Genomic DNA, 26161 nt, shown 5'->3' with positions numbered 1-26161 from the left:
TCTTCATATCGAAACCTACATTTTTTCCCGATATTGCACGAATGTCGTTACACGCTTTCAGAGATATTCGATTGATTTTTATTTGTGCCTTGGTTTTTTACCTTGAGGCAACAACGAATTATAAATAGTGGAAGCAACGTAGGGTTGAAAAATCATGTAGAAAACAGATTTACAATTTAAAATCGAGTGACTTACGATTAACAATAACTAATGACAGTACAATTAGTCGCGACGATAATAATTTGTTATAAACAAAGAGTACAACGTACACTGAAAAAAATTTCATTTGTTACAATAACTAGAAAAATTCAGTAAAACAGGTATCGTTAAAAAAAAACTGTTTAAATATTGTTGGAATTACGAAAAACGAGGTACGCCTAACCGTTTTGCTTTTTTGGTAATTGCAAAGTAAAATCGGTTTGTTCGGTTTACTCTAATTTTTTTAGTTAAACAAGGCTTTAACGTCAATTTATCGTTGCACGAGCGTTAAATTTTCCCAACAGTTGAAAGAAAATCTAGCAACAGTGATCGTAATGAGAAAGAATAGTAACGGATACTAGACTTTCCGGTAACAGCTAGAAAACTAATTTTCATTTTCTACCTAGAACTATATTTTTCGATTGTGGTAAAAAATGAAAATAGTTAAGGACAGAGCGATAACCGGAACTAAAAATTTCTCTCAGTTTAGATATTCACAGAGAGAGAGAGAGAGAGAGAGAGAGAGAGAGAGAAAGTGTAAGAGACGGTTACAAAGCGAGTGGGAAAAGTTTGTTCGTTGACTAAAACTATTTAACTGCAGTTAGGTATGTGCGGGAATAAATCAACCCCTTCAAGGTTGAATTATTCGAGTTAGGCTATATATATAATATATATATATTATATATAGTCGAACCTAACCTGTCGGAAATATAAATTTTAACTTTTCAAGGCTGCAAGGTTGGTACATCAGTCGATTTCACATACCTACGTATACATATACCAAAAGTAATTAATTAAGTCCGATTCGTCGGTCAGACGGAGATTAAATATATTCGCATAAATTATCTACGAAGAGAAATGCTCGTCGTTTGTTTTCAATTTTTTATTTTTAATCTTCTTCTCATCATCCGAAAACGCATAATGTTAAACTTTTATTACTGTTCAGTGTTATATAGGTGTATCTAATTAATCAGCTCTCCAATTTCATTCCATTTATCTTTGAAATTAAATTCATTATCTATGCAGATGTAAAATAAGTACGAAATCTATCTGAAATTTTTTATTATATTTTATATACGTGTAACATGTTTTTCTTTTTTTTGTACGTCGGATTAAAAAATTTATACAATAATTAGATTTCTCTCTCTCTCCCTCTTTCTCTCCCTCTCTCTCTCTCTCTCTTTACTTTCAGACTCTGTTACATAATGCAATTTAATTAACCAAATGTTGAATTGTATGCTGATTCAAAATTGAGCGAGGTTTAATTGAAAAAAGTTGAATGCGAAACGGAGTTGGAAGAAAGGCGGTGGAAATTAAAAATGAACGGTAAAAAAAAGTGAACGGGAAAACAAATTTACGCGTCGAAAGAGCAATTTGCTACGGAGTTTTTGGGCAATTTGAAATTAAAACAAAAAAAAAACTAGCAAAAATCATTGCGAATGAAAAGAAGACGGCGAGGTGGAAAATATTTATAGTTTTATCCGATGTATGAGAAATTATTTTTAATCACAAGCGAGGATATTTTAGGTAAAAAATAAAATAAATTATCATGCTTTTTAAAACGAGTAAAATAATTAAACAAAAATTAATGACGAAACGTATTCAATTATCATCGTTTTAAGTAATTAAAAATCTCAAGTATGAATTTGAAATAATATTTGACTACTTGAATGTAGTGATTTTAAGATAATGTATAATTCTCACCGTATAATTTTCAAATTAGTCGGTGAATTTTCCGGTGAGTCATACACGCTGCTCGGTTCGAATTTAACTCGGAAAATACGCGTTTGCGATTGCGGTGCGTAAATTGAATAATAATTACGTTCATTAATTAGCCTTATCTCCAACTGAACGTTGTGCGAAATTTTATCGAATCCTTGAACGTGAATAGAGAAACGGTAATGCGAACAAACATACTTAAAATTATCGTTTCACGGTATAATTGAGAAAATTGTATTGTTTTACGGAAACACTAGCGTCTAATTGTTGATAACCGACTAAACTATAAACTTCTAACAAACATACTTCTCGGATATACGCGTATTAACAAGTGTACCAAGAAAGTGAGAAACTGGATGTAAAAGTTGGCAAAAAAGTGTAAAACTCAAATTGATTGGATCAAAATTACCGAAGGAATATTTTGTCTAGTCGTAATAAAAAATTGAAATTCGTCAAACTTATTACACTTGTTTTTCAATAATTTCAATTCCAAAGTCGGATTGTGTTCGCTTTTAAAATAAACAAACAGCAACTTTGAAACCATTTTTTTTCGATTATCCTTCAATAAACGGACAAAAAATTAATCTCACTCAGCGGAATTGTTATGCAATAAACTATTTCCGTAGCGTTTATTTATACGTGTCTCATAACCGTCAGCTATTCTTAATAGAGAGCGGAGTAGGAGAATGGTGGAAAAACTTTCAACTTCGGGTTTAACGTCGTATCATTTTTTAAGACGACCGAATAGCCGAAAGGCGGAATAACCGAGGGGCAAAAATTTGCATAAAAAAGAGGAGAAGAGAGAGAGAGAGAGAGAGAGAGTAGAGAGAGAGAGAGTAGAGAGAGTAGAGAGAGTAGAGAGAGTAGAGATAATGGCCTGAAATGAAATTATACCCACCACGCGAGCCACTCTCTCCTTAGAAAACGAGCACCGTCCAAACGAGGCTCTTTTTCTCCAAGAGGATCCCTTTCAACTTCGGATGTAAATGTGCACTGTACACAATCGGAATTTTTCCCTCCTTCACTGGTTCTAGTTTTTTTTTTTTTTTTTTTTATCATCGTTAATACGCTCATTCGCGTCACCTTAGGTATGCAGATTTAATTAATAATTTTATTCATTGAGGCAAATCTTCATTTTCTACTTATTTATAATAGGTACTCTGTTTTATTATTCCGATTTTCTTGCAGCATTAAATAATATACATATATATATATATTATATATATACAATATATATATATTAAAATTACTAGCGGATTTCACGTTTAAAAATAATTTTTTAGTACTCCGAGTCAATTTAAGGGGTGAGAGAAAAATAGAATTTTTCTTACCAATACTAAGGGCCACCCTAAATTATTTATAGCAGGATGTGCAAGTTTCATCGTTGGATATGAAGAAATAATCGTTGCGCGTGATTCGAGAATCGACGATGTTATCTGATGAGTGGAAATGGATTGAGGAAAAATATATCTCGCCGAATGTTTCGATCGTCGATATCGAATGAAAAAGTATGATAAATCAATCGGCAACGAATTCAATGCCCAAAATCGAGGACACTTGACTGGATTGAAAGCAACGCGACACAACTATAAATAAATGCTTGAATAAATAAAAGAATATTTCTTTTGCTACGAAAAATTGAATAAAATATCAATCAAACGTGAAATTGAACAGTGAAAATATCCAATTAATTTGAAGTAGTTTGTTTCAAATGGATGAAATTTTCAATCAATTTCCGCGATAATAAATTAACTTTTAAGCGATTAATAAATTGACAAAAAAAAAAAAAACATTGAATTATAGAAAATGAGTCATTAATTCCAAATTTAATTCATCGCTGTTAAAATACGTCCGTCTTCCGTGAAATATTCGACAAAACTGACGAACTTAGGCGCTGAACAATAATCGGTTATTCATTCATACCTATCGCTATGGTCATATAAGAGCGTAATATAAACACAAACAGTCTTGTATACAATAGAGATTAGTTTTTCTACATGAGCCTTTACATCATGTATACTAAAAATGAAACAAACATGAATCTACTCGAGAAGTAGGTAAAATTTTCGCCAGATAGCATCAAGAAAAATTGTTTTCGTAAAAAGAATAAGAATAAGAATAGAATAATAAGAAAAATAATAAATAATTTCGTAATAATAATAATATATTAGAGTTTTTATCGAATTCGTTGATTAACCTTAATGGATTCGAGAAAGGGGTGGTGGTTCAACGTGATTCGTTGATGCGCGGAAAAAAAGGCACAGAGGCGTGAAGGAAAATGAATTTTATTATCCGTGAAAATATTCGCGGTGAGGTAATTTTTGGCGATATGGGGGGGGGGGGGGGGGGTTGAGGAACAAAATATGATGGGAAAAAAAGGAAAAAAAAAAACAAACAAAAAGAAATCGAAATCCCTACAGGAGGCGAAATTTCGATCAAAGAAAAAGCTCGGCTCTGGTTCCCGTCCTCCATTCGATACTCGCCCTTTATTCCCTTAATTATTCATCCTTCGCCCTTCGGCCTCTCGGACTCCCCCCCACCCCCTCCTTGAAACTCGCCGAGCTTCGCCCTTAAGCTCGACTCAAACCGTTCACGGTTCGATTAACCGGAGTTAAATGTCGTTATCAATGTTCTTCGTGTCCCCGAGGAGTCAAACTCACCCCCCACGGAGCCTCTTCCCTTCCCTTCCTCCCTTCACCTCCCGCCCCGTCGAACGTGAAATTCGACCTTTGCAAAATCGCTGTAATCGAATTCGCAAAGTTGGATATGTTTCTACATGCGCGATTAAACGCAGCTCGCGTGAAAATTTCATACGGAGAAATGGAAAACATTATTTTGACGTAACGTCGTTGTCGGATATTTTTTTTTGTTTTTTTTTATACACTGAGAAAAATTTCATTTGTTACAGTAACTGGAAAAATTCAGTAAAACTGGTATCGTTAAAAAAAAAAAAAAAACTGTTTGAATATTGTTCGAATTACGGAAAACAAGGAACGCGTAACCATTTTGCGCTATCGTCGATACTTTTTTGGTAACTGCAGCGCAAAATCAGTTTTTCTCTTCGAGAAGTCTCGAAAATTTGTCAACATTCTCATTTGGAATTGATGAATTCGGGATTAAAGTTTGAAAAAAAAAACAATAATAATAATTTCACACGACGATTGAACTATTTTGACAAAATATCGATGCCTTACTTAAATATTAATTTCAATCTTCTTTTTTTATTCGTAAAGCGTAAATTGTTGCTGCGCTGTTTTCTCTTTCACAACACATCGTTACTCCAAATTTTGCAACATCAATATTATAACCCATTTTGCAAAATTTTCTTAACCAAAAGTTTCCGCAGGATTTTCTTGCTTTTTTACATTTCCGAAGAAAAATGTAGAAACTGAAGTAATCAATTTTTTCACTTCTGTACCATACAGTTATAATTTTTTTTTTTTAAATAATTGGTTTTCAAAATTCCGTAGCACACTGCAGTTTATTAATAGAATTTACATTTCTTATTGTTATAATACAAGATCCTTTGATTTGAAAACAAAAAAAACATTTACGCGATACTTCGAATCATTTTATTATCTCCCCCTCACCAAAATTCTCGTTAAATCTTTTCATATTCGCGTTACGAATCCGGGACGACGCAGATGCTTCGATCAAGTTTCCAGCATTCAACGGCCTAAGTTTGCCACTGAAAAAAATCAAGGAATAAAAAACGTTGCACAATGCATTCCAAATCGCCTGTTTAAAAATACTCAACTCAATCTATCGAAAAGTCAAAAAAATTTCTGAGAACATTAAAAATTAAACAAAAAAATGCAAGAGAATGGAAAAATGACGGGGTTAAATTTTTCAATCATTTTTATTTTGCTTCGAATATTACCGAAACTTATCCAGTTCAGGATGAAATCTGTAGAAAAAAAAAAAACAGAAAATAAAAAATTGCGATTCTTTTTTTTTTTTTTCTCAACTCATGTACAAAAATCGTGTTATTTTGTTTTTACTGGGCAAAAAAAAAAAAAAAAATAACTATCGTGATTCCCTTTCATTAAAATGACGCGATAAAAAAATTCTGAACTTACGATCGAGATCCAACAACGGTCTGCCCTGGAGAGCAATCGTTAAAAGTTGCGGAGCTGCTGCGGCGAAGGTGATAATAGCGAAGGCAAATATTAATCGGAACATGATGTTCTATTCTGCGTTACACAAAGCTGGGGCCTTAGAATTCGTTAAAGATTTATTAACTTCTGCGAAAGTTGACGCGGAGACTTGCCATTTTATAGAAATAAGCGTTGGTCAATAATATACGCGTAGCTTCTTATCGCGTTAAATATTAACAATTATTTTGCAAACGGCTCGCGTGTCTTTGCGAAATTCTAATTACACTCACGTCCTTATCGTAACTCGAAGCACAAGCTGCTACGATTATTTCATCCGCTGATAAGGACGCTTAAACGGTATCTCTAATAACGTGTGAATAACTTCAAGTGATAAATAATTGATAGTGGTTTTTTGTTTAATTATTTGTTAACATTTTTTTTTTTCCTACATCGCGTTCGGATCAAACGATGCGGATCAATAATAACAGGACTGCGATGATTTTCAACTGACAAAACTGAGTATTAATTTCGCTGATTATTAAGTAAGAATCGATGAAAAAAAAAAATAACATATTTAAAAAATTCTATCGAGTAAATTTTCTGAGAGTTTTTTTTTCTCTTTTCTTTGTAACACTAGAGTTGACTTACAATTTGTGCGCTAATTATACGTATTAACGGTAGTGTTGATGTTTGAATATTCCATCCACCTTCGTTAGTTGTTGTTTACGGTGATTTTGAGCATATAATTTAGAGCTACGTAAGTACGAGAGAAAAAGATATTGAACACGAGTTTTAAAGAAAGTAGAAAAAGATATCGCAATTCGTTTCGATTTATCAAGTCTCTCAAGTCTTGTTTTTAAAACTAACGCTGTTCATTTCATAAACCAAACATTCAGTTTTGTATTCGTTATGTTTTATTTTTTCATAAAAATTGTTCAATAATCTTTAAACATGCACGTATCTTGCATAAAAGTAAATCTCGATCTGCCTTTCAAAAAATTAGCGTTATGTTTCGATTCAATCTAGCTAAATACCTAAAAAAAAGGTATTATTATTTTATGCGGAAATTAAAATTAATATTTAGCAGGCCTGTGTAATTGATTCTGAGGTAAAAAAAAAAAAAAAAAAAACAACGTTTCGACATTCTTATTTTCCCCAAAGCATTCGTTACTTGTTTTGTTTCAATACAAAAATCTGTGAATGAAAGAAAATCAGCAATTCACCTGCAATTTTATCTGGAAGGTTGAAATTCCGCGCATCGTCGACAAAAAGAATTATTATTTCTTGTAGGGTGTCAGGTTTCTTTTTCATTTAAAATATTCTACAGAGAATTACGGTTTAGTTTGAAAAAGTCTTTTCGGGAAAGATGAATGATTTTCGGATGATCGATACGCGCGCCCTAATTTTCCGATCCTGATTTGACAAAAGTGCTAAATATCCGAAGGCGGCAACTTTGTAGATTAAAAAAGTTACGGAAAACGTGGTGAGAAATTACAACGGGTACAATATTGAAAATACGTATCTTTGTGTAATTTTTGTCGGCTAAAAAAAATCCCGATTTATTCGTTAATCCTTAATATAATTGTTTCTCAGTCAACCCAACGGCTAGAGGCATGAATTTAATTAAACTTGTACCAACCATATCATCGACATTGCAATTGAACCGGAAGTTCGGCAGGCTTGTTTAGCATTATTAAATTCGCCCGGAGTGAATTCCCCAAATTTTAACCATCCCTTCTCCCCCTTCGCCGCGCGGTTCGATTCACTATTAGCAGTTATTCGTGCACGTATTTACCGCGTCAAAGAGCCAATATTGCTCGAACGCAAATTTCAATCCCATCATCCGTCGTCTCCTCAATTTTCAGTCGTAAAAGGAATTATTTTCATCTCCTTCGCAGGGTTCGGAAAGATAACAAAAAAAAAAATAAAAAACAAAAATTATCGTCAAATAAAGAACGTTTAATAAACGGTATAAAAATTAATCGCATAACTTGTTATTATTTCGAAAATTGAGCCGATTCTTGCATATATCTTATACGCTAATTCCAAAGTCGAAACTAGTTATGGCATTGATACGAATAACGCGTATTATCTGTTATGTAACCAGAATTATTCGACAAATAAGAAAAAAAAAAAAAAAAAGAAAATACAATTACGAATGATAATTAACGTACAGATAAGGGAGTGAAAAAACCGATGTACTTTGCTCGTAAATTTATTTCGACTGGAATTATTTTTTTTTTACGTAACACAGTCATTACCGTGTCTTCGTTATGAATGTTTTTTTGTTTCAACTAGGAGCTTCGCGCCTCACTGTTTCCTTATACAGTGTCTGTTAGACGGGTGAATTTATTTGTGCTGATTTGACGACAATTCCGCAACCGTTGATCGGTTGTTTTCGTAAACGGATCCACTCACATGTAAAAAAAACCCCGATGCCATGCATCCCCAATTGCATTTGGCGACTTATTTTGCTACAGTTATTACTTTCCCCACAGTAGAAGAAATTCGTAGCTTTGCTACAAGTAGAATTTCTATGGCTTCGGACAAATTAAAAACTCGGTTATGATATTCGAGCCAGGGATACATAAAATTTAATCCCGGAGATTCTGTCTGGATCTTTCATTGGAAACAATTTTTATTTCAACGAAACGAGGTAGAAAAATTATAGAAAATCGCAAATTGCGCGAAATCGTTTTTCGAGCCTTTTAAACTCGTGTTATTTTCGATGTGAAAAATTCACGGATACAGAATCATTTTTGGAAAAATCCACGAAGTTAAATATAAAGCTAATTACTCTGCCTTCTATCATCTTGGACAGTCGTGAGTATCGAAGCTTCAATCGTGATTCCCGTTTATTTTATATCTGCATTACAAATAACCGATTTCGTCAAGATTGATGGGTTTTTCTTTCCGTGAGCAGTTCTTACGTGAGAATCATTTGTATCCATAAACTGCAACGTCTGTATAGCCGTGAAACTCGGGACGAAACTTGACGCAACATTTCGCCTGCCCGCGATTGAACTTTTTCAATAAATGCGTCGAGACACATCATTTTTGTAATCATGTTATCATTTATACGCAGCGTATCATTTTTCGTCTCGCCAAAATATGTATTCTTTTTTTTTCTAGTTTTTTTTTTTTTTTTTCCACACACCAATAATCGCACAGCTGTAATTTATGTTACTCTTTGAAACTTCAAATGACACAGATAATTTCATACAATCGTGTGAATATTTTTGGCAGTATGTTGAAAAGTGAAAAGTAAAATAGAGTAAACCGGGATAGGAAAGGTGGTAGGAAAGTGAAGTTACAAAATTTAACCCGTCGCATTTTGCGTCGAAAACAAAAAAAAAAAAAAAAAAAAGTTTCAAAAATCATTCGTCAATTTCTACGGAGAAGGATAATTGTCGCGTTGTCGTAAAAATTTGCCACAAGATTTTCTTAAGAACGAATCCATCCGATTAAAAACGACGTTTCGAAAAATTGTTTCTTAAAAAAAAAAAAACAAAAAAAAAAAAGTCTCGGAACAAGCGGAGATTCGCCTGTAACAATATTTTTTTGTCTCTCAAAACATGGAGGGGGTTGAGGACCGATCCACACGTATCGAAACTACATTACATATATATATATATATATATATATATATATATATATATGTATGTACGCGGTGGGGAAAATTTTGAAGTCTGTATTCACGACCACGTTTCGCGGTCTAAATCATTCCGGCCTTTATTTTTAATGGACGACGTGCCGAGTCGCCAAGGGCTTGAGGGGGGGGGGGGGGGGGGGGGGAGGGCGAGAGAGTTTGTCGAATCGCGGAGAGCGAGGCAAAGAGAAAGAGAGAGAGAGAGAGAGAGAGAGAGAGAGAGAGAGAGAGAAGAAAGGTGGGAATACGTATAGCGGGTGATTTTCAGCCGGGGATTTCGCTCCGGGAATAATTTCGCGACCCTCTTTCCTCCCTTTCCTCCCCTTTCCCCCCCCCCCCCCCCCCCCAGTTTTCGCTACTCTTCTTCCCGCTGCGGAGAGTTCAAATCTACACGCGTTTTCCATTTGTCGATATACAGCCTATCTTTCGACAGTTTATTATACTTTCTCGAGGGATTCACTCTCGCCCTACGGGCTCTAACGGCTTGTGCTCAGAGGAACAAACTCCGTCGGTTTTCCCTTCCTTCTTACCTACCCAGGTCCATAATGCGGATAGTCGAAGGGTCTTACATGCGAATACCGAGGATGGAAATATTGCGAAAAATTATTGTTAATAACAATTTGTATTCTCACGATTGTGCATTTTTTTTTTTTTTTTCATTACATTCATGTCAGTCACTTTTATCCATCGAGTCATACGTTGTTCTGTCAGATTCCGTGAGTTTTGCTTTAGCTAATTATGAATTTAGAATCAAATATTTTAAATTCATGATTTTTATCGAATACGTGTGGTGAAAAAAAACTCTACGCGGGGTTTTTCGGGGTCGCTGATTTTAGATTCGCTGTACTGAATTTTCAAAATCTAATCTCAGATTCGTAATCAGCGACCCAAAATACCCCTGGACGGAGTTTTTTTTTTTTTTTTTTTTCCGGATTCGATCGAATTTGAAATTTTCGTCCGCCATATTGGATATTCGCCGTCATGAATTTTTTAATTCCATTTTCAGATTTGATCAACTTTCTCGGTATATTAAATTATTCCTCAAATTTTCACGATTATTTTCAATAAATTTGCTTCTAACAATAATAATTTACATTGTATCGCAATAATTACCCTCGAGTATTGAAAACCGATTAGTATACCACCAGAAATAAAGAAAAAAAAAAACCGCAAAGAATTATGCGGAGAATACTTACCATCTATTTTTTTTTTTTTTAAGACTCAAAGGGTTAGGAATGTTTTCCAAGGACAATTTTCACTCTTTCCGTTCCTTCTTTCTTTTTTTCCTTTCATTCTTACTCTCACTACGAATCATCAATTGATTCATACAAATCGCACGAAGAGATCAACAGAAATAGTTGATAAATTGCGACATCTCTTAAATCCTCGCGTCAAGATTTCTTTGAAGTTTTGAAGCTCACAAATTTCGCTGATACAGTTTTTTTTTTTTCCGGAAAGAACGAAACGACGAAATAAATTTTAAACGTTAGACTCAAAGGAAAGAAAAAAAAAATGCCCATTTCTCGTTATTTTTAACGAAGAAACAGGAAGGAAAGAAATTTTCTTTCAGACTTCAGTTACGTCTGATCAATTTTTTTTAATAAATAAAAAAAAAAAAAAAATAAAAATAAATGAAAAAAAAAACCGGATTACGATGTGCCTGAATTTGAATTTAAACGCATTGTCGTTTCTTTTTTTTTTTTTCGCCCCCGAGTTCAGGACGAGTGATCGGCACGAAACCGGCCTTGAAAAATAGGAATTATCTTAAACTTTTGTAATTAACCGATTACCCTAATATTCCTGATGAGAAATCCATTTACATTACGATGCAAACACGCCGCGAATTGATTGTTAATTATGAAGTTCCGAGGGGATGCGCCTTCGACAAGTTTGAAATTCAATCAATGGCTTATTTAAATGACAGCCAGTTCTGCTATTAATTTATAAGTTATTCTCAGGACTGATGATACTTTGCGTATAATTTATATCGCTTGTCTGATAATATTAAGAACGTATCTCTTGTGCTGTTGATTATTTTTTTTTGCGGTTAGTAAAAACGTTGTGGATAAACATTGTTTAAAAATTGATAAAAACTACGATTTTAACGTTTCTCGCGTACGTCGTTTTTTTTTCCTTTCGGTTTGTACGGGAAAAAAAAAGGTTTCGATACTTTATTTTTCCTCTTCGAAATGTCTACGAAACTGAAACTCGCGAGTTGAGAAATATTGATCGGATCAAAAGTTGTCGGCAAAAAACGACTGAATACCTCGTTTTAAACACATAATAATAAAGTGAGTATTTATTACTTACAACGTTTTAGCGTCACGTTTAACCATTCTTTACCACTGACAAATAATTCGCGCGGAAGCTGGAATCTGTAAGTTGAATAATTCACGACTTGTGGCCTTCTAAACAAATTAGCAAAACATCGGCCTGTACAATTCTGAGGATTATCCGACGTCACGCTGAATTTTTTAATGGTAAATTTTACGATCACATATCGGACTGCACAATTGTTTTCAATATGCAATTTGATTTCTTGGATATGGATTTGCGTTTTATTTTTTTTTTTCTTTTTTTTTTCAACACAAAACGCCGCGCTGAATACTCACCAATTTTTATGGTGTTCATTGCTCCATGACAGTGAGATGTCAACGCCAAAATAATGGCGATGACGGCTGCATTTCTGGATTCGTTCATTCTCAACGTTGCGCCTTCTGAAATAATGTTCACACAATGTAACGTTTTCGATACAGTAATAAAACGAATTAACAAATATGTTTGCCATCGTGAATGTAACGTAATTTTTATAAAACAGTAATCAAGCATAAAATTGTTCTCAACCGATTTACCAATTCGGGTAAATTTGAATTTGAATTCTTTCTTCATTCTTTATTAAAATGTTGAATCTTAACTGATCGATACTGGACGATCATATCTGACGATCATTCAATTTCCCTGAGAATCGTTTTGTCCAAAAAATCTGCTCCGTTTTGTAATTTGGAATAAAAAAAAAAATCACGTTTTCTCAAAGAGTGATCCAAAAATGAATGCCTCGTTTATCACTATTGATTCGTATCGGAAGTAAAACGAAAATCTGATTTCGCAAACTGGAAGAAATCGGCTCGAATTTTACTTCAGAATTTCGGTAGGTAGGAAATTTTAATTCTAATTTAAAGCGCCTAATTTTTTTTATCACTCTTACCCGTGAAACTGACTTTTCAAAATTTGCCATCTATAATATTCTGCGAGTATAAAAGCGGAGCCATATAAAATTTCAGATTCCGGGCTAGGTTCAAAACTGAAAGCTGTTCGTGCAGAGAGCGATTAAACGCAGCTGTGCTGGGTATGTTAAACATACCTTACGTGCGTGATATAAAACACATACGGTGGGAATGCGCGCGAAGCTTGATGGGACGTAAAAGCTCGCCCGAGTATTCGATAAATAAAAGTTTTATTCGTCAGTTGTAAATAAAACTTTCGTTTGCAAAGATTTGAATTTTCCAAATCCCAGCTTTCGTGCTTGCACTGATTGTAAAAGAAATTTTTATTTCCGGTTACCGTTCAGTTCTTCACTATTTTCATTTTTTACCGCAATCGACAAAAATATAGTTCTAGGTAGAAAATGAAAATTAGTTTTCTAGCCGTTACCGGAAAGTCTAATATCCGTTATTATTCTTTCTCATTACGATCACTGTTGCTAGATTTTCTTGCTACCGTTGCGAAAATTTAACGCTCGTGCAACGATAAATTGAAGTTAAAGCCTCGTTTAACTAAAAAAGTAGAGTAAGCCTCACAAACTGATTTTGCGTCGCAATAACCAAAAAATGATCGACGATAGCGCAAAATGTTTACGCGTACCTCGTTTTTCGCAATTCCAACGATATTCAAACAGTTTTTTTTTTAACGATGCCTGTTTTACTGAATTTTTCTAGTTACTGCAACAAATGAAATTTTTCTCATTGTAGGTTAGGTTAGTTTGGGTTAGGTGTAATGTTTTCTACAAGCTACATTCTTTTTGATTTTTTGTTTTTTTTCATCTCATCTTCACGAGAGCTTTATCCTTCGATCATTTTCAGATCTTATAACAGTTTCGTGGATTCGTTGAAACGTCGTAACAGCCGTTGTTACCGGTACAGATCGTTCGGGTGTTATATCAGGCAATTCCAAGGTTCGAACAAGTCAGACGATGACTCGCGATCCCAGGAAACGTTGTCCATTAGCCCGATCACGCAATGCGGGACGGTTTTTTTTATCGAATACGGTGAAAAGCCATTCCGGAAGGAGTAACAAAATACCAAGAAAAAAAAAAAAAAAAAAATATTACGAAACAGGATAACAAGAAGAAAAAGAAAAGAATCGCGGATCAGGGAAAACGAGAATAAAGAGACATCTAGAAGCGAGAGTTATTACAGCGAAAAAAAGAACAAAAAAAAAAAAAAAAAAAAGGAGAAGACAACGCAAGATACAAAAAAGCGTGCAAGAAGATCAAGGCGTAATTTAGAATAAAGCTTCTCGTCTCGTTAAACAATTATTAACGTATCCCGAGGCGAAAAATTGTCGCGCGATTCTTCGTTATTTTTATTTTTTTTTATTTCACTCTTTTCTTCTCAGCTACTTACGTTTCTTCAATTATTCGTCTCGATCTAATTATTTTCTTACACGTAGTTTGGATTTATTAATTTCTTTGTTATTTCAATTTTTCAAATTCATCCTCACCGTACGAATAGAACCTTTGATAAACGGGAGGATTACTTTCACGGTTATAGATTACTCCCGCTGCAGCAGCAACGGATACAATATTTTAAACAATATATTACACGTCGTGCTTGCCGTAAGGCGAGATTAGACTGTGCAATAATTTGAATACATGTTCGTGAGATAAATATTGAGACGATGCTATTTAGTCGGATGATTGATAGGAATCTTAATGGAAATTGTCCGTGTTTAAATTATTTGATAAAATGTTGAGAATTGAAAATCAAGTCGCAGGAGGGAAAAAGTGTGCATCGAAAGAATGAAACGATGATATTCAGTGTTTGAAAGGTGAAATTGAATTTTTAAATCCAATCGACGATGTAAATTGACTCGAGGAAAAGTTGACGAATATTTTTTGATTATTTTTCATCTCTTTCTTTGTAATTTTTCTTCAAATTTCACGCCCGACGCGTTCTTTTGATAAAAATCGACATTCAATCGCGTGAAAAAGCACCAATTTGTGGTACACGTCGGATATTCATTATAACAGGGTTTTATATTGATTGATAGATTATTAAAGCGTCGTATACGTTGTGTAATAAGATCGTGTTACACTTTGTTTTATCTACTTACTTACACGTGTAACGATGTTTGATAAGCGCAAGTCTGTATTCAAGGAGATACCTTAAAAGTTGATTTTTCTTCTCGTTCTTCTTTTCCGCTTGGGAAAAAAATGAAGCGAGTCAGGATTGAAATTCCGATTTTTAACAAGTCTCGAAAACACGCTGAATTCCGATTTGTTTTTTTTTTTTTAGGTGAAATTTGAAGTAGAGAAATCAAACTTTGACGAAACGTCAAAGTTTCGAAAATTGCAAAAATGAGAAAATTTCGCAATCTGAAACATCGAAATTCCGAATGATCCAAGATTTTCACTTCTGTGAATTTCTAGCTTGGTGAAATTTCACAACTTTTTCTGATTTTCGGTTTTTCTCATATTTTACTCCGTCGAAACTTTATTTTTCGGAACTTGGCTCAATCGTAACTTGAATTTTCAAAATCTTGCATAACAGAATTTTGAACCATCAGGTTTCCGACCATTCGAAACTTTCTTGTTTCTCCAAAGTTTGATTTCTTTACTTCAAGTTTCGCCACCAAACAATTCGGAATCAGGCGGTTTTTTGAACTTTTACCTCGCCCCAAATCAATTACTGCATATTATTCAAATTACAATCAGAAATCCAATTTGTACTTACACAGTGTTTTTATCTTTGAAAAATGCAAATTATAAAGATAAATAATCACCATTATTTTTATGCACATGGAAACCAGTGAAAAAACTAGGATGAATTTTATTATCAACGGTTAAAACGGATGAAATAAATCATAGTCGACTGTATCACAGATTAAAAATTATCGATAAACACGTAAACGATAGAAAGAAAAAAAAAAGATAACACAAAGTACACAAATTAATCTGATAAAATTTTTATAAACTTTTTACTCTGAAAACTCCTCGGCTGTGAATCATTCGGTTGAATTTCCCGATCGTTGTCCTTCAATCCCAATTGTCAAGTCGACGATAGTAATTATTCAGGTTCTCGAGTAAAACGTAATTTGCCTAAATCAATAATAGCATGGAGATCAATCTGTTGAGCAAATAATTATTCCCGATTAAATCCGTGGGATTGATTCGGCAAATCCTTTTTCCGTAAATGCAATCATATATATATATATGTGTGACAAAATTCGATCGGCTATATGTAGGTATTAATTATTTTTTTTTTTTTTAGGCTCGTTTCAAATTCCCTGTGTTAGAAATTTATTCCCATGTACAAAAAATTAAAAAGTATCAAAATTTTCCGCCTCACAGTTTTAAAATTTGTCCAAATTTAAATCGTTCATTTTATTTTAACGTTATTTAATAAAAATTGACCCGATTTGAAACAAAGTTTCCTCAGCTAAACTTTCTTTCACAATTTCAACACCCGACATCTGTTAATGTATTTTGAATGAGCTTTTTCATTTCGTATGAATCAGGATCGAACGCGATAAAAATTTGCCGATGGGTTGGCAAAATTGCTGCTAAGCATCGATTTTCGTGTATCCCGCAACCCCTTCGAAGGGCTAAGATCAATCAGAGCGAAGCGTAACAGCGAGATAATTCCGTCACTCTTCCAGCCATTACCGCTAATTGGTTCCACCCCTTAATTTTTCTCCCTTCTATTACGTCTTCCCACTTTGTTTCGTTTTTTTTTTTGTTTCATTCTTTCTTACTTCTTTTTTTTTTTTTTTTTTGCCAAGCTTTCACCCTCCTCCCCCGATTCCACCCTCATATTTAGCCTGGTAGAAAATGGGCCACTTTCCACGGTACACGGATTGGACTGGACTGCCTGCAAGTGTCTTATCCAGCTACAAACGCTTCGCTTTCTCGGCCGAGTCGCAAGTCCGCGGCCTTCTAACGCTGTCTTGCACGGCACAACCTTCGAAGGACGATGCGACTTTTAAGCTCTCAATTTACCATGGTCGCAATCACGCCGCAAGCGCGGTGGAGAAATATAGTCGCGGTTGTTGAATTATCCGGCATAAAGTGAGATACGCAAAGTCGTCGTGTCGTCGAGGCTCGTTAATTTCGAAATCGGTTATTTTTTTTTTTTTTTTTTCAGACGAATTATATTCACTGGCGGACGGATTTTTCGATTAAAATTTCGGGCGGGATTGAAATTAGGAATTTGAAAGGTGTCGAAAGTGCTAGGTTCCGATTTTTTTTCGTCGCGAAAGTTGAAACAAAAAAATGAAACTTTGACGAAATATCAAAGTTTCGAACCCTATGGCTCAAAGTTACGAAATGCATGATTCGGAAAATTAAAGTTACGATACACCGAGAGAAATTTTTAGTTCCGGTTACCGCTCGGTCCTTAATTATTTGCTTTCTTTACCACAATCGACGAAATATAGTTCTAGGTAGAAAATGAAAATCAGTTTTCTAGCCGTTACCGGAAACTCTAGTATCCGTTACTATTCTTTCTCATTACTATCGCTGTTGCTAGATTTTCTTGCAACTGTTGCGAAAATTTGACGTTAACGCCTTGTTTAACTTAAAAAAATTAGAGTAAACCTCAGAAACTGATTTAGCGTTGCAATTACCAAAAAAGGATCGACAATAGCGCAAAATGTTTACGCGTGCCTCGTTTTTCGTAATTCCAGCAATATTCAAACAGTGTTTTTTAACGATACCTGTTTTACTCAATTTTTCTAGCTACTGTAACAAATGAAATTTTTCTCAGGGTAGAGCAAAATGCCGTAAAATAAATTTTCGACAAAGTAATATTCCGAAAATTAAACTATACTAGCACAGCTTGGTAGTTGTAAAAAAATCCGAAAACCCGAAAATCAGAATGACCAGGATTTTCAACGTAATAATATCGAAAATCCAAAACAAAAAAAAAAAATCATCAAACCGATGAAACTTCACACGGCGAAAAATTGGCAGAACGTAAAATCTTCCGATCATCCGGAATTTTGATATTTCAGATATTTAAAATTTTTTTAATTTAAAATAATTTTTCAATTTTCTCACTTTAGCACTTTCGGAACTTTGACCAGTCGAATTTTGTCCTTTCGTTGTTTCTCGAAAGCTTTAATTTCTTTGCATCAAGTTTCGCCACCAAAAAATCTTCACTCCAGTGCTTTCGGAACCTTACAAATTCGGAATTTCAACTTTGCCCCATAGGAATAACGAATCCAGCGACGATCCGAGCCAATTTTCAAAAGGATGTTTGTTAAAAATATTCTCATCCAATTCCGAGCTCGTAATTCGTGCCACGCGTAAGCACGATCGAGTGTACGGTAAGAATTGGAGAAGCTTTATCGGTTTTAATTAAATCCGTATAACTTCTCGACGTCGAGAGGTCGGACAACTATAGCTACTATATCTCTTCGTCTATAACGCGTGACGGTGAAAAACGTCGACTTGACGTCGTTCCGACGGGCACACAGGTACTAGAATATCGGAGGGCGAACAGGCCGGACGATCCGCCTTCTAATCGTACCTTTTCTTTTCCTTTTTATTTTATTTACCCCCCCCCCCTTTTTTTTTACACCCCTTTTCCTTTCATTTTCCATCATTCCCTTTTTTGCCAACTATTCTTTCTTTTCCTCTCCCACCATTTTTCGTTACTATTCCCTTGAACGTGAAGTGAGAAAATACAGATTATCGACGGTTAAATTATAGTTTTGAATAACGTTGTGAATTCCTGAAGTTAAAACAGTCGTAGGAATATAGTTTTTTCTTGGTGTTAAAACCATTAGTTCGATTAGTTGCAAAGATAGCGATGAACTGTTAATTAATTAGTGTAATGGTTAGTTACAACGGTTGAATAATTGATTCGTTTATAAAAATTATGATAAAACCGTCGTGACTGTAATACGACTTTAATTTCGTCAAATTCGTTGATAGCAAAAAGTTTACCAAACACAAGGAATAAAAAAAAAAAAAAAAAAAAAAAAAAAATTAACGTTCAATATAAACGCGATCTTTAGTCAAAATAAAACGCCGTCGTGATTTTTCAATGCGTAAAATGACAAACCTCGTTGTGAAAATGACGTAGTTATTTTTAAAAAGCGGGAAAAACAAATGAAAAAATGATAATGAGTGAAAAAAGAAGAGACACCGGTGGAAAATTTTTCAACCAAGTGCAAGGAATCGAGCAGAAAATCGGTGACTTTTAAAGTGACGCGTAGAATGGTCGGATTTACCGGCAGTCTGTAGGATCTTCGAATGAGTAAGTGTCGAAAATATCCAAAAAAAAAACACTCGCAGAGCTTTAACGTATTATTATATACTACAGCTGTATAGATTAGCGCCGATAGAGTGAATGAAAGATAAATATAGCCGCTGGCCAGCAATCTGTTAAGACAGTTATGCCTCTTGTCTGGATTCTCTGCAGCGATGGCAGGAAAAGCTTGTAATTAGAATTGTTCGTTGCAGCAACAAAACGAAAATAATCAACAAAATACAAACAAGATTGAATAAAAATCGAAATTTCCTCGAAGATAATGACAAAATTTTGTTACAACGTAACGGTGGTGAGTGTTTTTCAAAAATAAAATTCTCCCGAAAATAGATTTTGAAAATTCAGTACGACGAATTCAATAAGCGATCCCAAAATCCCCGTACGCAGAGTTTTTTTTTTTTTTTTTCACCGTATTCGATCAAATTTCAAACATCCTTCCACCGTATTGTATCCATCGTCTTGAATTTTCCAAATCTAATTTCAGATTCGTGATCACCGTGTCAAAAAAAAAAAAAAAAAACCATAAAACAAAATCTTGCTATAAAAATTGATTCAGCGCAACAACGAGTGACGCAAAAGTTTAAATTATAAAAATCACGATTGTCGGATAACATTAAAGCTTGACGAGATTTCGTAGAATAAAAAAAAAGAAAATGTTATTAAAAAATCCAATTTTTAGGATTTTTTATTTTTATCACCTCCGCATCTTTTCTTTGTTTTGGTGAAAATATTTCGCCCTTCGTTTCCCCGTCTCTCTTTTGCTGTATAAATAAACAAATATCACGCGGTGCGTACTTGATACATGCATATTATAATATTTATTATTTATACACGTCAAACCATGAGAGAGTTAATTAGGTCCCAGCGATATATAACGTCTAATTAAACCGCAGCTGCCGAGTTCTCCGGGTCGTTTCTTCAAGCACCACCACCACTAGCGCTTTTTCTATGATCTACCGTCAAATGATTACCAGAGATGGTTACGGTCGCGTTACAAACCAACCTGCAGCCTCTTTCCGTATCCGTTAAATACCTGCCTACTTATTTCATGTTTCACTGCAAACCTGCGCGTAGAGAGGTGTTGATAAAACTTCGTAATGCCCGACGAAATGCAACGAATCCAATATTCATGCCGCACCGCGCGTTTCTGGTCAAAGTCTAACGTTATGTAAATAATCCATTCGCAGTCGTGCGGAAGTGTGTGAAAAACTTTTACAGGCAAATGAAAAACGTCGAAATTTATAACGCTTAAACGTTCCCGCAACAGAAAACGACAAATTTTCCACATACGCAAAGATATGATTTACTACGCTGTTTTTCTTTTTTCTTTGTGTTAAACGTGTTCAAATTTTTCGAAATTTAAGGCTCGTTTTTCGGTACATTTCTAACGGTAAAAAAAAAAAGAAGAGACAAGTCGGTCAAGTTTAGAATCTGTTTTGCAACAACTCCGAATTTGAGACAACGCATCCGATGATTCAATTCGTTCGTTGAGAAAAAATTTCATTTGTTACAGTAACTACAAAAAATTGAGTAAAACAGGTATCGTTACAATAAATTGTTCGAACATTGTTGGAATTACGAAAAAACGAGGTACGCCTAAACATTTTGCGCCATCGTCGATCCTTTTTTGGTTATTGTGTGTGATAAAAAAAAAAAAAAAAAAAAAAATTATAATTTCGTCACCCGATCGCTCACGGTTTGTGGAATTTCCCATTATTATAAAATATATGCGGGCATGTTATACGTTACATGTATCATATGTGTATACTGTATGGGTACGTAAGCGGGTTTATTATAACTATAATACATCACGGAAGCAATGACATGGAAGGAAGCCGTACAGCGACGTACCCTACGTAAGTATAATGTACAAGATCCCACGCGAAGTAGGTAAAGTTGAGTCAACCTCAATTTAGCACGTACAAAATTTCCACCGAGCCTTGAGCGAGCCAACTTCGCATTTTCTCCCCATTCGGTATATCGAAGAGGAATGAAGTTGCGGGTCGAATGAGAAAGGAAAACCATATCGATCATAATTAATGATCGATGGCTAATGAGCTTAAGATAATCGATTCGTCGATTAATAGTGTCGAAAAAAATAATCGAACACTAATCGATTGATTCGGTAAAAATTAATCGATTCATCGATTGTTTCGTTTTTATTTATTTATATTTTTGTTAAAACTGTGCATACGAAGCTAAAGTTTCGTAAATTTCAGTACGCAGTCTTGATGGCTGAAAAGCTTTTTCATAAATTATAGTTTGGTTAAAATAATTTTTATTCAATTTCGGATAAAAATGTTGACCCATTTTCTTACTTGTTGTATTAAATAGATACTTGGTTTAGTAAGATGATGGTAATAATTGATACTTTCGATTTTGAATCGAAGAAAAAATACGGCGATGGTGGTCAAAAATTGCGCAAATGTCGGGGAGCAATAAAATATAATCATCAAATAATCAATAAATTCCCAAAATCAAATTTTATAATTTTAGCTCTCGTCCGGGGTCGGCAAATTTTCATCTACAAGTTTTTACTGCACAGTCGATTTATTCAAAGAACTGTGATAAACTTTTGCCAAGGACGTCCGATCTTCTTGTGATTTTTAATTCTTAACCAGAAAAAAAGAGAGAGAGAGAAAAGAAGAGGAAAAATTAAGATTCTTAAAAGTTTGATTCTTTTTGTTCAAATTTCGTAACAGTAGTTGATTAATTTCACTGAATAATTATTGGGTTGATACTTAGGTTACGAAAAACTTTTTCCAATTTTCAATTCGGATAGTTGGTCTTAAATTTGTCAGAAATAAAAAAAAAAAAAAATGGTTGTAATTTTCTTTGCCTCCGTTATTCGGCATAACGCGATGCAAAATTATTTTCATTCTGAAAATCTATCGCATGGTTGTAATTTTCAATCACCTAACCTACTTAGTAAATTTTTACATTCTCACAGGTTTCAGCTGTGTTGTAAATGTGAAAAAATAATCATCGCCACTCGAGGTGACTGAATGTATATTATATTGAAGCTATACAATAAAATGTCGCGGCTATTGTCGAGTGATTATAATCTGGAAACTCTGGAAAGTCGCGTCGCGTTTCGCGGTAAGAAAGAAATTTAATTGCGTATAAAATGAGTCAGAAAAGTATGAAATAAGAAGAAAAATAACAGAGTTAACGGGCCGCAATTTAAAGAACACAATTTTTCATTCAAACGTGACGAATCAATTACTTCTCAGCGATGAAACTTACTACTGAAATAATTAAATATTTTCTTCGAACACGTTTCTTGTTCGTTTCCTTTTCTCAGTTTCGCTCCGAAATAAGTGAACAAATAAATATACAATTTTTAATTATTCGCACGGCGAAAGCTCGAATTTCGGGAAAGCTCGCGGTTAGTTTATTGGGTCTGGAAAAATTCCTGGGACGCGTTTAAAAGAAAGGAAACGAATGAGAAAAACTCGGCTTTCGACGCTCAGTCTGAACCGCATTTCGCCAACTTTTTCTTCGATACTTCGCCTGCCTATCTCATCAGCGATCCTTGATGGAGGGATAAAAAAAAAAAAAGCCGCGGTTAAGGAAAGGGGGCGAAATTACGCGACGAGAGCACGCTAAATTACCACAGTGATGATGATGATGACAACGAGGGTGAAACCTACGAACGCTGTGCGAGTCGGCCAAAGTAAAAAAAAAAAAAAAAAAACGAAAAAAACAAAAAAGAAAAAAAAAAACAAGATCGAAAAGATAAAGTAGAGATTATATATAGCTGTTGAAAAAGCTCCGGCGAAAGCGACGAAATTCTACTGCCCGAGTGATTTTGAAAAGTACATTTTTCAAAATTCTGTCAAAAATTTTTAAAAACTGCATTTTCTTTTCCAAACATTTCAAACATTCATTGTATGTATTTTTTGTAGCACTTTTAATTCTATGGATTAGATATAACATTCTTCAAACGGTCTGAAAATTCCTATTTTTCACTCTGAAAATTTCTAGGCCGGTTTCGTTGTAAATTTGGTGAAGAAAAAGTTGATTGCGCCAAAGAAATAAACAAATATCGTCCGATAATGAAACCGTTCTAGAATTGTTCGCAGTGAAAAATATAAGTTTTGACAATCTTTCGGAAATTTTTAGACAGTTGGAACAATGTTTTAGGTGATTAAAAAAAATTGAAAGTGCTGAAAATAAATGAAATGGGAAAATATCTACCCGTCGTGGGCCTGGTTTTAAAAATGTTTGAAGTAAAAAAATACAGTCTTATAAAAAAAAAAACGTCCTTCTCAATATCACTTCAAGTGTTTATAAATAACTGAGCGGTTGATAAAAAAAATCTGAAAAAATTCAACCCACTGTCTCAGAGTTGGGAAAATTGCGGAAAATTTTTAACGAAATCAGAAACGGGTTTTCTCACATACATAGAAACAGCTGTGTATTAAAAGTAGAAAAAAAAAAAAAAATCGAAGAAAAAAGAAATCCTAGAGAACATTTATAATCAGAAATAAAAAAAGAAAAAAAAAATGAAATGTGGAAGAACGACACCGTGGGATAAAAGTTCTCACCTCGTTGTAGAATTCCCTTAAGTGCTGAAAACCGGAAGTACGACGAGTGTATAAAACTATCACTGTCATTTAGAATCGAAAGGAAATTCGAACTACGGATAAAAGCGATTAACGATTATTTAGGCGAACGTATAAAACGGCATGGAATTATTCGGTATAAACGTCTCGATTATACCCGCGGATGAAACGAGGGTATTTATTTTGGTTTTAGGCGACGCTGAGCGTCGCTATCCGAGCTTCGAACCGGACTGATCTAAATTTGGTACGCGACAGCCTGAATACTCTGAAATCTGCGAAGAGGCGAGACGGACGGAGAGAGGCGTAGAATCTTGAATACATATGCAGGAAGTACTGGAAAATTTGACTGGAACTATTAATTCCTGGCGTTGCAACATTTTCGGGTAAACAATAAGAGGCGATGATTTAATAATTATTCGAGTTACCGTACATATTTAAATAAGGATGAAATGGATGAAAAAGGTGAAGAAAAGAAAATTTTTGTTTCGAGTTTCTCGTATTCAAATAAATCAAATTTTGATAACATACATCGAATAATAAATAAAATCTTCACTTGTTACTTGGAAGGTTTTCTCTTATTTTTTTTTTGCGTTGGTTAATTTTCTAAACAAAAGTGATTTAAACGCAGAACCGAAGTTTGTTTAGTTTTTATTTACAACAAACGTTTGAGAAAATACGTTAATTTTTTCCTAAAATCGGAAATATTTTACTGGCTTCTAAAAAAACACAACTCAAACAACATGCGAAAGCTTTGAAAATTTAATCTGCACTCGTCTAATATGACGTTATGAAACTATCCAATTATTGAACAGAATCCAAAAACGAAAAAACAAAACAATAAAATTCGTCGAAAACAAAACTCGAAAGAAGATAAAATCTCGGAATAATGATTTCAGAAAAAATAAAAAAATTACCACAGCTTAAACAATTTTAATATATTTTCGAATGAAAATTCATCTTTCCTGAATTGTTCTCAGAATTAAAATAAGTTTCAAATTTCCGTAAAAATTTTAGCAAAGTATTATTTGCCTTGTATTTATATTGAAAATTCAAGTTTTACCATAATTACAATACAAAATCTCCTCGCAAATTCTTACAGTCAAGATTTTTAACGAACGATTGTTTTTTTTTCTTTTATCTTTCTAAAATTTCCCCTCAGTTTTATTACGATCAAAATTTGCCGAGTAATTAAGTATACATCCGACAATTTTTTTTATCCGTGGTTCGCAACGATTAAGTCGGGTTAAATACACCCTCGGTAAAATAATTCTTCGCGGCTCATTAAGCTTGCGACTTTGCAGAAATGTATAGATATACATGTATTTATATATATATATATACACATGTATATATAGAATATTTGGGGTATAATATGGCCGTATAATATTCATGCGCGTTGTTTTACGCCGATTAAAACAGTTTTCAAGCCAATCGTTTATATAATACAAGTATATTCAGTTGCTTATAACAATTGTTCAAACTTTGCTTCAGGCTCGTTCGTTATAATAGATGGCCTGCAAGAAACTTTCCGAGTTTGTCTACACATATATACATATATGTATATGCGTATGTATATATACAGGGCATTCCACGCCAATTCGACTTGAGTTTTTACCCTTGACCTCTCAGATTCGGCACGCCATTTTTCCTACGATGGTTCTCACTTTGAAATGTGCTCTGTTTTTTTTTTTTTTTCCCCCATCATTTTGCGACTCAATTTGAATTTTTAACAATTTTTTAAGTAACGTTAAAAAAATTAGAAGCGAAAGTCATTTTACTACGGATGGTCGCTGATACATTTTTACACGTCACATTGAATTTTTGAAAATTTTTTCAGACTTTTCGGAATCACTTTACCATTTGCAATTTTTTTTTTTTATCAGCAAAATAAAGAAGAGAAAGTGTCCCCTGCGAAACACGTGAATTTTTATTTTTAAATCCGGTGTGATATAAGAAAATATTTCAGCAGCCACTGATAGTAAAGTAACTCTCGCTTCAAATTTATGACATGATTTTGCGGGTAAAAGTTTGTAAAACAGTAAGAAGGGAAAATCGGCCCACTCCGGGTCCTGAATTTTTATATCTGACGCAGGATTTTCCAGAATTTTTTCAAATTTTTAATTTCGGTCGCTCGATAAAATCGTTTCTAAAAATTGTAGAAAATAAAAAATTGAGTCGAAAAACAAGGAAAAAAAAAAAAACAGAGTACCCTTCGAAGTGAGAACAATCATAGAAAAAATCACGCGCCAAATCTAAAAATTCAAGGGTAAAACCCAGGTCGAATTGGCGTGGAATGCTCCATATATACGCACGCGTATAATGCCTGTAATATAAGCGAAATAGGCAGCGATTCGAATCCGAGGGATGGGCGCGGTATTCCAGCAACGCAGACACGCAAAACCAATTTCGCTCTTCACTTTTTGCTATGCAATTTCACCT

General features: G+C 34.2%; 2 protein-coding genes and 1 long non-coding RNA gene across 4 annotated transcripts in view; 1 reads left to right on the top strand and 2 right to left on the bottom strand.

Annotated features, from left to right (window-relative positions):
• Positions 1 to 23966, bottom strand: part of LOC124309365 (glutamate receptor ionotropic, kainate 2-like) — a 45736-nt gene extending 21770 nt beyond the window's left edge. The window contains exons 1-2 of one of the 2 annotated variants that reach the window (XM_046772967.1): positions 23705 to 23966; positions 12276 to 12380 (exon numbers count right to left, since the gene is read on the bottom strand). In XM_046772967.1, the coding sequence (XP_046628923.1) occupies positions 12276 to 12363 (88 nt within the window). In that variant the 5' untranslated portion in view covers positions 12364 to 12380; positions 23705 to 23966. Of the gene's footprint in view, positions 1 to 2815; positions 2826 to 12275; positions 12381 to 23704 lie in introns of those variants that run through there. The other variant, XM_046772968.1, reaches the window with a different exon arrangement.
• LOC124309371 (uncharacterized) lies at positions 5380 to 6330 on the bottom strand. Its single transcript, XR_006909230.1, has 2 exons — positions 5997 to 6330; positions 5380 to 5605 (listed from the first exon to the last, which is right to left on the bottom strand). It is a non-coding gene; the product is annotated as an uncharacterized LOC124309371 (long non-coding RNA).
• Positions 18382 to 26161, top strand: part of LOC124309369 (glutamate receptor ionotropic, kainate 2) — a 246677-nt gene continuing 238897 nt past the window's right edge. The window contains exon 1 of the mRNA XM_046772978.1: positions 18382 to 19142. The gene's annotated coding sequence lies outside the window, so the exon portion shown is untranslated. The remainder of the gene's footprint in view (positions 19143 to 26161) is intronic.

This window comes from Neodiprion virginianus, chromosome 7, assembly GCF_021901495.1.
Source record: "Neodiprion virginianus isolate iyNeoVirg1 chromosome 7, iyNeoVirg1.1, whole genome shotgun sequence".
Classification (NCBI taxonomy): Eukaryota; Metazoa; Arthropoda; class Insecta; order Hymenoptera; family Diprionidae; genus Neodiprion; species Neodiprion virginianus.
This window is presented reverse-complemented; position numbering and strand designations above follow the sequence as displayed.